General features: G+C 37.1%; 1 protein-coding gene across 1 annotated transcript in view; it reads right to left on the bottom strand.

Moving 5' to 3' along the window:
* LOC128318149 (obscurin-like) overlaps positions 1 to 6405 on the bottom strand; it is a 30724-nt gene extending 24319 nt beyond the window's left edge. Inside the window, exons 1-5 of the mRNA XM_053233519.1 lie at positions 6385 to 6405; positions 3369 to 3410; positions 3249 to 3270; positions 2400 to 2435; positions 215 to 511 (exon numbers count right to left, since the gene is read on the bottom strand). Of these exons, the coding sequence (XP_053089494.1) occupies positions 215 to 511; positions 2400 to 2435; positions 3249 to 3270; positions 3369 to 3410; positions 6385 to 6405 (418 nt within the window). The remainder of the gene's footprint in view (positions 1 to 214; positions 512 to 2399; positions 2436 to 3248; positions 3271 to 3368; positions 3411 to 6384) is intronic.
* Positions 6406 to 16508: the final 10103 nt, after the last annotated feature.

Consider the following 16508-nt stretch of genomic DNA (forward strand, 5'->3'; position numbering starts at 1 on the left):
GTATGCACTATATTGTCTAGGTCAAATCTAAGTTACTGAATTCCAAAATAAAACTTTATAATTTCTAAATTTCTCACGTTATCATCTAATGAATGCCAGAGGCAAGACAAGGTTAGATATATTGGCTTCTGTCTTAATGTTTGCTGTGTATTATTAATCACACTGACTCACCACAATTATAAACTATAAAATCCAGATGTTGCCACAGACTCACCTGATACAGTCAGTGTAACAGTATCACTGATCTCTGAGCTCTGAGAGTCACGTCTCTGTCCTTGGCAGGTGTAGTCACCACCGTCAGAGTCACTAACAGACCTGATACTGAACTCCTGCACTGTGTTTTCTGTATAGACTCTGTCTCCTCTCTCTGCGTAGACTCTGTCATTATTCTTATACCAGCTGTATGTCCACTCAGTGTCTCCTCCTTCCTGTACATCACATCTGAGAGTAACTCTCTCTCCAATGTACACGTTTTTATCAGGTTTTATGGACACCACAGCTTTAGGACTCCCTACAAAAAATCTGCTGTTAACAAACTACACATAAAGAAGTTTGTTTGTTTGTAACTCAAATAATGAAGTTTACAGCAGGGGGCAGTGCTTTGTGCCCCACTTCCAATCAGTGTTTGGGACACAGACACAGTCTCAGTATTTAAGTCTAGGCTGAAAACCTATTTGTTTAGTCAAGGCTTTTTTTAATAAAGTGTTTTGGTAAACTGGGATGTGTGGATGCTGTCGTCCCCCCACTCTCACGCGTTCACTAAGGTTTGTTGATGGTGGAGTACCTGGACACTTCATGTCCCAGGACGCCCTCATGTCTGTGTTACCTTCTGACTCTCACTGTTAGTTATGCTGTCATAGCTAGTCTTGCTGGAGTCCCTGCTTGCACTGTGCACACAAAGTACATCTTCATAAACAATTACAGGACAATAGCATACCGAATAATCTGTGTTCTCTCTCTCTCTCTCTCTCTCTCTCTCTTACTCCTGAAATACCGATGATACTGACTACTTTTGTCTTTCGAATCTGCCTGATCCATCCTGATGCCCAACTTCTGCTTGAAGCCTCCTTCACCTGAAAATCATTTGCTTCTAGTGAGGAAGGCCTCACATGGACACCCTAAAGATCACCATGAGTTTACTGTGGATGGTACCACATGGACACCCTAAAGATCACCATGAGTTTACTGTGGATGGTACCACATGGATACCCTAAAGATCACCATGAGTTTACTGAGGATGGTACCACATGGATACCCTAAAGATCACCATGAGTTTACTGAGGATGGTACCACATGGATACCCTAAAGATCACCATGAGTTTACTGTGGATGGTACCACATGGACAGCCTAAAGATCACCATGAGTTTACTGAGGATGGTACCACATGGACACCCTAAAGATCACCATGAGGTTACTGTGGATGGTACCACATGGACAGCCTAAAGATCACCATGAGGTTACTGTGGATGGTTCCACATGGACAGCCTGAAGATGGCTGTGGATGTTCTTCCTTGTTCAGCCTAAAGAATGCGAATGCTGAACAGTTGATAACTTCAGTTTGATAGGATGGACTTAAAGTTAAATCTTTAATGATGCTCATACTCAAGTTGCTTTTAACACAATTAGCACTACTTGACTCTAGTATGCAGTTATAGAAGAGTAATAATTTATAATTATTTATATCTGATGTCATCTAGATGAAGATGGGTTCCCTTTTGAGTCTGGTTCCTCTCAAGGTTTCTTCCTCATGTTGTCTCAGAGAGCTTTTTGTCACCACTATCACCTCTGGCTTGCTCATTGGGGATAAATTTAGATTTAAAATTTCAATTTCAATTTAATTTAAATTTTACATCAGATAATTCTAAATCTACGTTGTGACAACGACCATTGTTAAATGCGCTTTATAAATAAAATAGAATTGAAATGAATTGAAAAGTTACTACGTGTACAGAAATGAACAGAGGAGTTTGAAACAACACTATGAATAATTTAATTAGATGTAAATATACAGTTTGAAATACTGCTTTGAGGTATAATTAAAGAACCACAATGAAACTGAAGTTTAATTATTTCTATTGTGTAGTTTTGTTAGTCATTTTACAATACTATTTATTTTAAGTGAATTGCTTTTAAAAAGAAAATATAGAAAAGCAGCAGCTACACAATGTGTGAGAATTCACCAAGAGTACAACATGAAACTAAACATGAGAAACTGATATGAGAGAAAAGACTGAAAATGACTGAGTTAAAGTGACTTCCTAACTTTACACCTGTAAAAATTGTATTGAAATTGACAAACTTTGCATGGTAATGTACAAACTCGACCTTCTCAGCTCCAGTTAAAAACATGTACACATAAATAAACAAATAAATGTAAAATACAACTTTATATAATTACCTTGAGCATGTGGCAGGGGTACAAATGAAATCAGCACTGAAACAGAACAGAAACAGGGAAAATGATGTAAACATGGAAAAGAGACAGTGTACAATTGAAAGCAGGACGTAATACAATATACTGAGCTCTATCATTTATAAATAAATTTTCTCCAGGAAAATCATCAGTCTAATCAATTATGCACTTTGAAATTTTCATTTAACTTCATATTACAAAGGCTTGAATATATTAAACATCAATTTGTAACTGACAATAATAATTTATATGGTGTAAATTTTCCACAATGCCCATTTAAAGCCGTATTGACCATGAAAGTGTGACCTCATCACAGTGCACTAATAATTCTTCAGGAAGTCCAAGTGTAACTGATTTCAGTTAAAATATTGTGTTAATGAAGTGTGTGCAAGCCCATAATGAATAGAGGTGAGCATCAGACAAACATCCTGCTCCAATCTCTACTGCACACACTTTGTCTCCAACACTCTCTAATGCACAGACCCTGGCTTTAATTTTCCTTTAATGCTCAAACATGAACAAGATGACTTTTGTCCATCAGTAAGTACCACATAAGAAAGCACTACATAAATAAAACCATTAGTACCAGTGAAGTTATATTTATCCACCATAATTAGTCATTAGTTTCTAGACAGTTATAACACATTCACACCTCCGCCTCTTCTTCACAGCTGAACTCATGCTAGTTATTTTAACAAGAAGCAAAACCACAACAGCCAACAGCCTATCTCTGCTCTCAGGCCTCTAACTTATTGGTAAAAAAAAAATAATAATAATTACTAATAAAAAACAACAACTGTGCATTAGTTTGGTATTAGTGTGTATTAGACTGACCTTGCTGTACTGAGATGTTTCTCTGCAAAGACAATAGTAACAAAAATGGAAATGTAGGTTATAAGGCACATTTTCAGTATGTCTAGTTAATGTTAACATTTTGTTAGGTTTTATTAAAACCTTTCTGTTGGCAGGAAAAACAACCAGCACTGTGTCTTCACTCTAATGAAGACACAAAGAGAACATTTACTCGCAGAGCATCACAGGGAGTGGACTGAGCTCCATCCTGTCTCTCTAATGACTGACTGACTGACAGAGAAGTGGTGTGTGTTAAAGCCTTACCACTTCCTGTGTTCTCACAGAGAAAGAGAGACAGACAGACAGACAGACAGACAGAGAGAGAGAGAGAGAGAGAGAAATAGAGGATGTACATGCAGTACACTGTATATGTATTTTCAATTGTAACATTTACAACAGGTTTGACTTTACAAAGATTAAAATGTTTTGTGTTAAATTATAACACAACAGCGTATAGGTGCTGCAAATAGGTGACATCTTTTAATGCCAATCATATATAATTTGTTGTATTTAGAGTAGTGTTTTTTTCTTTACACAATACCAGCGAGAGAGAGAGAGAGAGAGATGTATCTACAGCCTTTGTTGTGCCTGTTCTTCTGATTTCATCTTGAATATTATAAAAATATTTTTAGACGGCCACAGTGTGGATAGTGAGCACATTTTCACTGGAATAGCATTGTAAAGTAAAGCCTGTAGTTTTCAGAGCACTTTTGAGCTTGGATTAGTGTCTCTGGCTTTACACATGTTCTCCTCATGCAAACATGGGTTTCCTCCCAGTTCTCTAATTTTTCTTCACCTCTCGAAAACATGTCAGTGGGTGGATTGGGGACTATAAATAGATGTGAATAAGTGTGTGAATTTGTGTGTGTGTGTGTGTGTGTGCATGTCCATGGACTGGTGTCCCATCCAGGGTGTATTCTCGCCTCATACCCTGTGTTCTTGGGATAGATTCAAGATCCACAGTGACCCTGACCAGGATAAAGTGCTTGATGATAACACTTTGTAGCAAGAATTAGCAAGAATTTTTTTTTGCTAATGACCGGGTTGCCAGATTAGACTAGTTTATGGGGAAGGGAGGGTAGTTTGCATTTCTACATTGGAAGTTTCATGACACTGTTGTTCATATCAAAAGCAGTACAAAATTCCAAACTGTACTTTAAAACTACCAAAAATCAAAGATTTAACTGAATAATTTTAACAGTTAACAGAGCCAGGAGGCAAGTTGAACAACAGAACTCAGTTTATGTCTGTGGTAGCTGGTAATTTTCATTATCCAATGTAGTAAGGTTATGCTTCCTTGTCTCTCTTTCTTCTCATGGCTCTTTCTGTTCAGTTTTGCACTGCAAAGTATGACAAAGATGCCTTATTTATTCTCTTTTCTTTTTTCCATTGTTTAGCTAGCAAACATTTGCTAGTTCAGGTATATGGCATCAATGTCAATGACTTAAATCAGCACATGCAGGGATGAACTGCACAAGCACAAAAATACTTACACACTCACACAGATTCTAAACTTGAGAGCAGAAGGAACTACACACACCAGCAAATTGCTTCAGAGCCCTGCTGGGGACATTCTTACTTTAAAAACCATACTGTGTAGCCAAGACTTATCAAGGTGTGGGAATGACATCCCAATGTGTGGCCACAACTTAGTAATGCGAGGGAACTAGAAAATGAATTTGTGGCCATGACTTGATCTTGATCTTAAAATATCATATGATCAAGGGCTCTCTGTTAATTAAAATTATTATAGAAGAACCTGGGTGAACAATTTTTGCTAATTTCTCAGTTTGATGCGTAACACGAATAAGAGGATGTCTCCAAAGGACACCCACCTTTTTGCTTTATTTGACTCCTTGTTCTCTTTTTATGTTCTGTTGTTTGAATAAGACCATAAATCTCTGTAGTAGCCTTTTCTACAAATACTACATGATTCTCTAAACTCCTGGATATTAATAGCATTAGATAATTAGAATTGCATGAATATGTTATTAAGATAGTCTTTTTCATTTTCACTTTAGTAAATGTTTGGCTCAGAACTTGAGTAACTTATATTCATTATAGTGGAACGAAATTTGTGTATTTCCGTGTGTCTGTGCTCTTTTAAAAATGTCCAAAGTTGTACATGCTGTGTTTACCTGTTGTAATCTTGGGGGTAGTACGGAAACTTATTACCATAAAATAGCTCATACATGACCACATTTTAGCTCAGCAGTACAAAAGATGGTGGCATTAAACTGAGAAATTAAACTGTGTGACGAGGAGGAAGGAGGGGCCAGGATGTGAGGATGCACGCCTGGTACTGAGTTGTCTAATCAGTGGGAGAGAGTAATAAAGGAGCGGCTGAAAACACCTGAGGGAGAGAGAGATGCACACGTGTGCATCTGGATAGGAGTGTAGACGTGAGCCAGTCTCCAGTCCATCCCTGCCCTCAAAGCGACAAAAATAAGTTCGACTCGCATGAGCAAAGATGTCCTCTTGATAAACACGGAGAAACAAAGTTATAACCGTGCCCAACCTCCCCTCCCCCATTATTTCTACTTATTTTGCTCTCGGATTTGGAATTTGCTAGCATACAGTTCCTTCTTTTGTGCTCCAGTTTGGAAAATTAAATAAAGGATAAACCTCTATTAATATTAACAACTATTGAGGTATGTACTTCATTTTGAAAGAGAGCATGCTGCATGTACTGCATGATGCACTACTAAATTTTCAGGATGCCCAAGTGTAGCTAATTTCAGTAAAAATATTGTGCTACTGAAGAGTGGGCAAGACCATAATGAATATATACCTCTCGTCTCTACTGCACACACTTTGTCTCCAGCGGTCTCAACTGCACAGACTCTGGCTTTCCTAGTTTGGTATTCCTAGTTTGTGACCTAGCGAGCCAATATCAGAATGTATTTTTGATAGACTTCAAAGCACTATTGTAAGTCGCTCTGGATAAGGGCGTGTGCAAAATGCCATAAATGTAAATGTTTAATGGCTTCAATTTTCCATTTGTACTCAGACAGTTGATTTTAAATTTGATATAATTCATATTAGTGTTATATTTGTCCACCATATTTATGGTCATTAGTTAAAAGTCAGTTATTGCTCTCACACATCACCTTCACACCTCCTCCTTCTGAGCCTGCATTGCTGAATTAACAAAAAAAAACAAGCAAAACCACAACTGCCATCTTGTCTCTGTTCTCAGGCCTCTAACACTGTCACTGCCCTGTGTGTGTGTGTAAAAGGCTAAAGAGATGTGTTTGTTTATGCATAACTTTTGCTGTTGTTTTTGATACTAATGAGTAAATAACAATTAATAATTATTTAAAAAAAAAAAAAAAAAAACACTGTGCATTAGTTTGGTATTAGTGTGTATTAGAGTGAACTTGCTGTACTGTTTCCCTGCACAGACCATAATAGTAACAAAAATAGAAATGTAGATTATAAGACATTTTCTCAGGAAGTCTAGTTTCCTCCTTCTCTGTCACTAGTTTCTGTCATTATTATGGTTATTACTCTGCTATTGTAACGTACCGGTCAACAACGGAGTTGGGGATCCAAGTGCAAGGCTTTATTAACAAACGTGGTCAAAACAGGCAGGGTCGAGCACCAGCAAACAGTACAATCCAAGGCAGCGACAAAAGAGTAATCCAAAAGACAGGCAATGGTGAGGGCAGGCAGCACACAATCAAAAACAAGGAAAACAGTCCAAGGGTCAAAACACAGGTAAACTTGGAAACATGGAAACTAGGAATGGCTATATACACACACACACACACACACACACACACACACACACACACACACACAATAATCAGCGAACTAGTAGCGTGGGTGAGCAACTCTTATACAGGACCGGGAGAACACACGACAAAACCAATCAATGAGAACATGACACATGAAACCAAGGAACCAATCTGAACATAACACACAAACAAGGGTAGCACATGACACAGGTGGGGCAAGGAACACATGGGAAATGGAGTCCTGAGAACAATGGCAAGAGTCTGGGGTGGAGTGCCCTCTAGTGGAGTTCATGGGCACTCCAGCTGGTGATCATAACAGCTATAAGCCATTAACCAGTAATGTACATTAATGCATATTTTTCACCTGCAGTTTGCTTGAACCATGCATTTCATTTATTATCATATTAAAATATCAGGATATTTGAAAAGCACTGAGACTAATGTAAACAGCATCAAATTTTCCGGAATTTCATTGCAGATTAAAGCATAATCAAGCTCTATTGAGTATTCCCGTCATTAGTCCCTCACAATGCACCAATAATTCTTCAGAAAGTCCAAGTACAACTCATTTCAGTCAAAATATTGTGTTAATGAAGTGTGACTAAGACCATAATGAATATAGGTGAGTATCAGACAGACACCCTGCTCCACCTCCCCTCTCTACTGCACACAATTTGTCTCCAACACTCTCTACTGCACAGACCCTGGCTTTAATTTTCCTTTAATGCTCAAATGTGAACAAGATGCTTTTCAGTTTGGCCAACAATAAGTACCACATAAGTAAACAATAAGTACCAGTGAAGTTATATTTATCCACCATAGTTATAGTCATCAGTTTCAAGATAGATATCACACATTCCTGCCTCTTCCTCTTCTTCACAGCTAAACTCACACCAGTTATTGTAAAAAAAAAAAAAAAAAAAAAGAAGCAAAACCACAACTGCCAACAACCTATCTCTGCTCTCAGGCCTCTAACTAATCAGTGAATAATAATTACTAATAAAAAAAACCTTTTCATTAATTTGGCATTAGTGTGTATTAGAGTGAACTTGTTGTATTGAGATGTTTCCTTGCACAGCTCATAATAGTAACAAAAAAGGAAATCTAGGTTATAAGACATTTTCTCAGTAAGTCTAGTTAATGCTAACATGGTTTTGTTAGAACCTTTTTGTTGAAAGGAAAGACCACCAGAGTCTCATCACAGCAGCAAAAGACATTTCAGTTAGTCACAACCATGACTTCCACTGGTGAAATTACAAACACCATCCAGTCATTTTCTTTTAGCAGATCAGATGATCATGAGAGGTTGTCACTGAGCAGCAGATGACAGCAGGACACAGAAGATCAGCTACAGATTCCAACAATACAGACTCGTTTACACTCATTAGATTATTTAAACCCTGTGTTTTAAACTTGCTCTACTTGTACTCTTACCTGTTGAACTATCATAGTTACTGAGAGTAGTTACACATCACACTAAACCCTTCTCATAACAGATATGGATACACTGATCCACCTGAGCAGTCATGCTGAAGTACACACAATGTCCTAATCATACAATAAGCTCATCACTCAGGACATTCAGACTGCAGATGAACAACTTTATACCCCACCACTCACTCTAATGAAGACACAAAGAGAACATTTACTCACAGAGCATCACAGGGAGTGGACTGAGCTCCATCCTGTCTCTCTAATGACTGAGTGACTGACAGAGCAGAGGTGTGTCTTATAGCTTTACAACTTCCTGTGTTCTCTTTTAAGGGGGGGATTGTGGCATGGGGTGGCACGCTTCTATTTTAGTGGACACAGACACTGCAACTTCCTGTGTTCTTACAGAAAGACAGAGAGAGAGAGAGAGAGAGAGAGAGAGAGAGAGAGAGAGAGAGAATGCATATATATTTCCCCCTGTATTTTATTGTACATAGACTTAGACATAGGCAGCTCCTGTTCCTTCATTTTTCACATCAAAACTGTTTTTAGGCTCACATTGTAGAATCTTTAACATGTTTCACTCTACAAGCATTAAAATGTATTTTATTTGAAAGTATCACACCCTGAATTAAGATGCTGAAAATAGGAGAAATACCTGTGTTGATTATATTTAAGCAATAATTTTTTACACTATATCTGTTGAACTAGACTAGAACTAGGCCTTGGATCCAGAGACTATCCCAGGAACACACCTGAATGGGACACCAGTCTATCACACACACATTCACACACTCATGGAGGAGACCCAAGCAGACACAGGGAGAACATGCACGAAAACTCACACAGACAGCAACCCGAGCTCAGGATCAAACCAGGGACCCAGGTGCTGTGAAGTGGCATATTAATGGGTATTAATATTAATATTAAATGGGTTTCTGGGTATTAGTGTAAGGAAATTGAATATAGTAATACAACACATATAAAGTGAAATTGACCCAGCATTCTGAGTTTGAATAGTAAACCTAAGTGTTAATAACAATAAGAATTAATAACAATCAACTCAACATACTGGGTTAAATGAACAACTTTTTATAGGTTTGAGTAACTCTTCAAACTTCAGCCTCCTGTTCCATCAGAAATATCCCTTTTAGGATCTCTGTTTTAGTATCTTTTAAGTTAAAAAAAAAATCCAGAAACAATTCTCTCCTTTGGACAGAAGGTGTCAGCAAAGCATTATTTTGAAGCAGAAATCTAGTCAATTTGACACAGTCACATATGAGAAAATCTTAAACTGTCATTTTTTTCTCCCATTTGAATGAGTCGTAGTTTGAATAACAAAACTCACTCACATTATATTTTGATGTCACTAAGTATCCAGCTTCCATCCTCGGAGATGCTTCCAGTGGATGAAATCTGGAGAAGTAAAAGAACCCAGACATTTTAAACACCTATAACATATAAAATGCACAAAGAAACAATTTGGTCATTTAAGCACAGATCAGAAGCCTGTATGTCCAGATTGTTAAACATGAATGAAATTAAAAGGATGGTACATGAATTCGAGTTAATGTTATTTCTGCTCCAACATATTTTATTCAATGTATCAGTTAATTGTGGAGTCATTCGTGAAAGAAATTGTGTCTCTTTGAGCAGGAAAACAATAAACTAATGAACATTAAACTAATGGAATATGGTTCATCCAAGAGTTACTTAAGAAATTTAAAAAAAAATCGAGACTCCAGCTCTTCTTTATTTTCCAGTGGTCTTGCTGACATCACACTCATCACCCTCTTTTATTTTGCCTGATACATAGAACCATAAAGACATTTTTAAATTATCAACAACTACACTTTCATTCTGAAGGGTCAAGTCCAGAGTCATATGAATTTATGAACAGGATTTTTCAGAAAACTGTGAAAGGTCTGTGAAAATCAAAGCATGTCCACCATGACAAAGTATATGATCTATTGGTAAAATAAAACTGCTGTGTGTTTGCAACCTTTAATATTAAGCATTACTCAGTGGCAGAAGCTGCTCATGATGGATCACTGTGATACAATTACTTTTATCCCAGACCCTCACAGTTTTAAAATTAGAGTCAGAAAGGTGTTCAGTCTATACTGAGTGGCAGGCAGGGCTGCAGAGAGAACGTCTCGGTCGCACTTCAACATCTCACAGAGTAACTGCAGCCTATATACCCATCATACTATAGGACCTGTAAGTTTTTATGTATCATGTGTGAATTAGAATACAGGCTTATACATTACTAACAATAAAATGAAAAATTGAGCTCATTTTTTTAGAGCCTTCATGTATGAATGATGCGACGATGACAAACGCTAATGTATTAAATTTCTCCATGGGTTGTCAAACTGTCATATTGAAATCAGTGGCCTTCTTTACAGAACTTTTTTTTACACAATCTGATTTAATAAGATTGATTAACTTTCTTGGACTGTCAAAGTTTTTGTGTCGAAGTTACTTGTACCTAACTTGAAACTGATGAGAAATGTGTATGAAATGGTGCACTTTCTCTAATGGAGGTCTTTAAATAAGTGACAGTGTGACATGAGTGACTGGTTAAATGATTTTAATTAATGAATAAATTGAAAAAGCACAACCAACATTACAAATGACAGATGGCAGAGGAATAACAATGTAAAAAATGAAATGTAAAAAAAAATACAGAATCGTTTCCTAATAACTAATTAGGAACTAATTTATAACTAATGCATAAATGCATACTTAAATTAAATAAGCAATTTCCTGCAAAACACACTGCATTTTTGTTATCACTTCAATGTGTGCTACACAACACGGCCTCACAATGCTAAAAATAAGCCATTAAAAATGGCCCTTGTAAAATTAAAAGGACATTGCAGTATACAGTGATATATACCTGTACATTGAGAATTTTAAGCTATGTATATAATGATATAAACAATGGGCTTTACTACTATCGAACCCAGATATGAGTTTTAAATGTCAAATGTCATGTCACAACTTAGTAGTGAATGTGGAATTTAATAGGTAGCCGATTTAGACTGAATAATAATGGAGGTAATATGCTCTGACTTTACTGGTGCTATAGACAAGCTGAAACTTGCTTAAAGATACAGCATGACAGTCAGCCTTGAGACAGATTGCAATAGTCCAGTCAAGGACGTATGATGGAATTCACTAGAGCATTTAAAACACAGCGTTAAATCTATAGCCCAAGAGAGGGTTCTGTTCATTAAACTCTATATGTATTTAATAAAGTCTTTTTTTTGCCTAGCTGTGCTTCTGTATCTGGCTAAACATTTGGTATCTGTCAGACAACCATGGATCCATCAGTATCCGTAGACACATGGCTCACTGCAGAGAGAGAAAGAGATCACATAAATACAAGTCAGGAAACCAGGTTCAGGTGTGCAACATCAGCCATTACCCCTCTGCCCTGCCCTCCACACAGTGTCATCTGACAGAATTAGTTCTATTTCTCCTCATATTGAAGTCAGAAACTAGTTAACCTTTTGAATCAACAGCTGCTGAAACAAATCTGTAAGTTATTTGGTGCCAGTACTTTGAATGTTCATAGCCAACTATTTCTTACTTCATGGTGTTTGGTTTGTCTTTTAAGCTTCATAAGATGCTGTTTATAATCAGTCTTACCTTCATGTTCAGCTTCACCTCTGAGTATACAGTATCAGCACACACACTGATTTTTTCTAATTGAAGCAAGAAATCTTGAATTAATCTCCAGAAAAAAAAATTCAATCCATCTAAACATATCATGATTTTCTGTACCTTTTTTTCTCATAGATTTTTTCTTTGGTGTTACTTCAAGTTCAGCATAAGTCACATCACCACCACTGGGTTCAGCATCAACATCTGCAGCAGCAGAGAACAAAACCATCACACTGATCACCAGCCTTATAATACATTAGTCATTACAGCATCACTTCTACCACAGTGTGGCTGAATTCTCCATTCTCATTTCTACAGTAAGAATAATTCCTTTATCATTCAACATGTGGCATCTTTTCAGGACAGAGATTGTGAGTGTAATAGACGACTGAATATATTGGAAACTGTCCTACTTGTAGTTTACATGAAATGTTGTAGCATTAAAAATACTCTACCATTGTTCCTCTTTGTCTTCTTTTTCTTTGTGACGTGTGCGTAAGTGGCATCACTGCTTTCAGCTGCAGTTTCACCTGAACACAATGCAGTGTGTTAATCACTACAAGACACTTCTATACTTTACTCTATACCATTAATCTATAGTTAAGTCTCCTAATGCAAGAGGAAATGCTTGATATAAAGCTACCTGTTCCACTCGTATCTGCCTGATCCACAATGGCATAAATATTAGCACTTCCTACTGAAAACATGAACAGATGTAGAAACGAAACAGTCATTGAGACAGTGTCTGACCAGCTTGAAGTGGTGTGTGTCCTGACTGAGAGTCTTCAGCTCCTGACTGGCTCTGATTCTGCTCTGATGTCTGATTAGTTTTCTGCTGCTTTCCTGTAGAGGGTGACAGATTCTACATCTGAACAGGGTGTAAATAGTTACAGAAACATTTTATTTTACACAGAACTGATTAAAGCATAATAAACAGAGAAACTCCAAAAACTACTAAACAATGAAGAGTAGTTACAAATTTCCAATATGGATATAGTGATAATAACAATGTAGTTAGACAACTATAACTATATCTAACTATATTAAATACTGGCAAGTACTTTTTTATTAATTAAACAATCTACATTTTATTTACATTGTTTAATACTGTACACTGTAATCAGGACTCTGGCCATATTAATTTCAATGTGTCCAATCTTCTAAACAAGCCCTTTTTATCAAGTTAATATTCCCATATAAATCAATATTTGCTTTATACTCTATGCTCTATACTCTAAGTATTACATTTTATATAACTTATCTAAACCAATAAATCAGACCTTTCTTTATTTTGCAGAACCACAGCAGGATTATAAAGATTAATAAAACGATGAACAAGAAGGCCAAACTCAGTCCCACTGCCACTCCTACTGTTCCAATACTGAACCTTGAACCTGAGAATGAGGAAAGAAAGAGAGCAGGTTTTTATGCTTTTAAACACTGTACATCTAAACTGTGTTATTAAAAATAGAATCAAATAAAAAGATTTCTCACAAGGTTTCTCACCTCTGACTGAGACCCAGCTTTTCGGTGACTCTCCTCTCTCTGGGTGTTTACAGTGATAGAAACCTTCATCTGACTTTGAGACAGTTTGGATGATCATCTCTCGAGTAGTCTGTGTCTGGAGAACTGATCCATCTCTATAGAAATCAGCTCGGAGGTTTGAGGAATTTGTGTTGCGATATAAACAGCGTAGAGTCAGAGGATGTCCCTCAGTCACAGGATGGACAGGACTCTCCAGGATCACATCACCATCTAGAACAGAGAATTTTTACACTGATTTCACTGTAAAACTCATTAGTGTGTGTGTGTTTTGTGGTATTGAATTGGATGAAAACTCTTTAGATAAGGAGTGTAAAACTAGAGTTTTGTAGAGCCACATTACAGCCTCATTCAGTGTTTTACCTGCTCTACCGTAACTGATTCAGCTCATGAGAGAAACTCGACTGTGCCGTTCTGTTGCTGTCTTTAGGTAACAATAAAATTACAAAATGTGGTAATGTAGAACAGTTTGCCCAATAGTGGGCAGGGTAGGAAAAGTTTACTGATTAATTAGGAATTTGTCACCGGTGTGTCGGCGCATATGAAGTTCTAACAAGGAAAAGGTTATAAATAGTTAGTTTAAAGCGTTTATTGTGTTTATAGTGTTTATTGAGTGATGCATGTGCACCTGTTTTTTCTGCTGTTTCCTTCGCAGATCAGATTATTGTGTTTTATTTCAAGGAACTCACGGATGCCATTGAATGCATGGCTTTGTTAGGAACGCTGTTGATGGTACTCTGTTTTAAATTGTTTTAAATGAAGATTATGTAGACTATGATTTTGGCCTGTTTTCATGTTATTTTTGCTATTTAAATATTTCATGTGTGGCGTGTGGGTGTGCTTAAAGGCCTATTGAAAAGTATAGTCTTGTTTTTTTTTTTTGCGCATCTTGTTTACCATCATTTTGTTATCCATGTGAACTTTGATCTTTAGGTTTGATGGCCGGGAGACTGGAACAAGGACATGAGGTTTTATTTGCCATTGCTCTGTATGTAAATTGTTTTTGTTGTGTTGTATTTCTATTTTTCATTCTGTTTAAGTGTGATTTGTTTTCAAAAGGATGGTTTTCTCCTTTAGATGGTGCTAATGCTGGCCACTATTTCCCAGTTTATTATTAGTGTTTTCATTTTTTTTGCTGGGCTTTGTTAATTGATATCTCCATGTAAACAGGGGAAGAGCTTTGCTAAATTCTGTGCTGATGTGTACTGTTTGGAACTTCCTGTTTAAAGATTGTGAAGCTGAGGAGTTTGGAAGCCATCAGCTGTTGTTTTAAATTGTTCTTTTTATTATAGGACTCTGTCTTGGGGATCTGGTCAGTGGTGCCTTCTTGGGGGTCTGAGGTTAGGCTAGATCTGCTGCTATCCCTGCCAAGGTGGTGTGGGTTTCAGGAGTTTCTGCACATGGTGCAACTTAAGCTAAGTTGATTTTGATCCACTGGTGATTTGATGCGCAGGGGAGCTATTATTTGGGGATTTGGTGTTTGCGCTGTCTCTTGTTTTTCACTTTTTCACTTCTTTTTCTGGCCCATGCTGGTGGGGTTGGGAGAGTGAGGTGGCATGTATCCCATTCCTGGGACCAGCTGAGGAGAACTGCAGCTGGCCCTCTAGGGGGAGTCTTTCTGTGGATTAATAATTGCTTTTATTATTGTTGCAAGTGCTATGCTAATAAATTTTGGTAATTTGCCTTTTTCACAACTCATTCCTCTGTGGTGATTCTGTAAATGGGTAGCCGTAAATGTAGAGGTCCTTCACCTCCGCAAACTGAAGATGGTGTAGTCAGTTTACATTTTGTGGCTGCCTCAAGGTTACCACAAAAACATTCAGAACTTTCAAAACATTACTGAGATAAACCAGTTAAGTGTCTCTTGTTGATCAGTTTTCCCAGTTGCAAACTCAGAGTTCTGAATATTCTGTAATAAATCATTTCCCCTTTCCTTTAACAATAAACACACTAAATGAAGACTCACCATGCACTGTGATGTTGACAGGATTACTGATGCCTCCAGATTCAGACTCATACCAGTAAACTCCAGTGTGGGATGTGAAGAGGAAGCTGATTTTACATGTTGATCCTGTAACTGATCCCCACCATGAACAATCTAACACTCCCTCACTGTGTGTGTATCGTCTCACTGTCCATCCAGTAGAGTTACTCTGGTCCTCACAGCTCAGTGAGAGAGAGTCATTAGTAAAGTGTTGAGTTCTGCTGGGATTGATGATCAGAGAGACTGGAAAAGATTCAGCTTAAACACAGAAAATTATAATTCATATGTGTTATTATTATTGTGTTTTCATGGCATAACTTGCTCTGAACATATTTACACCTCATTTAATTAAACAGTGCTATTTGAATGAGAATAATCGTCTACCAGTGCTTAGGGCTATTCAACTGCCTTAAACATTCCTCACTCAGGAGGGTGAATATTAAAATCTTGATCCCACTTTATATTAGGTGTCTTTAAAAACTATGTACTTACATAACAAATTAAGCACTTGATACACTGTACTAACTCTGTCCCTAAATCTTCTTACATTGTACTTTTAAAGTACCTGCACGATCAATCTGTAGTTACAGTATTGTACTTACGTTTAGAAGTACAATCTTGTAAGTACACACCATAATTGCAATTTTGTAACTACAATTGTAACTACTCTGCAGTTAAATATATTAATATATTTTACTGCATGTAAAATATTTTTTCATAATTTTATGATTTTAAGTGTGTAACATAGCACAATGTATTTAAATATGAGTATGAGAGTACTTATTATTCAAAACATTTAATAGTCAAGCTACGGTTTGTCACAGGAACACCAGGCTCTGTCACCAACAGTCAGCGCCCTCTCTCCCCAGAGTT

The sequence above is a fragment of the Pangasianodon hypophthalmus genome, chromosome 4 (genome assembly GCF_027358585.1).
Source record: "Pangasianodon hypophthalmus isolate fPanHyp1 chromosome 4, fPanHyp1.pri, whole genome shotgun sequence".
NCBI classification, from domain to species: Eukaryota; Metazoa; Chordata; class Actinopteri; order Siluriformes; family Pangasiidae; genus Pangasianodon; species Pangasianodon hypophthalmus.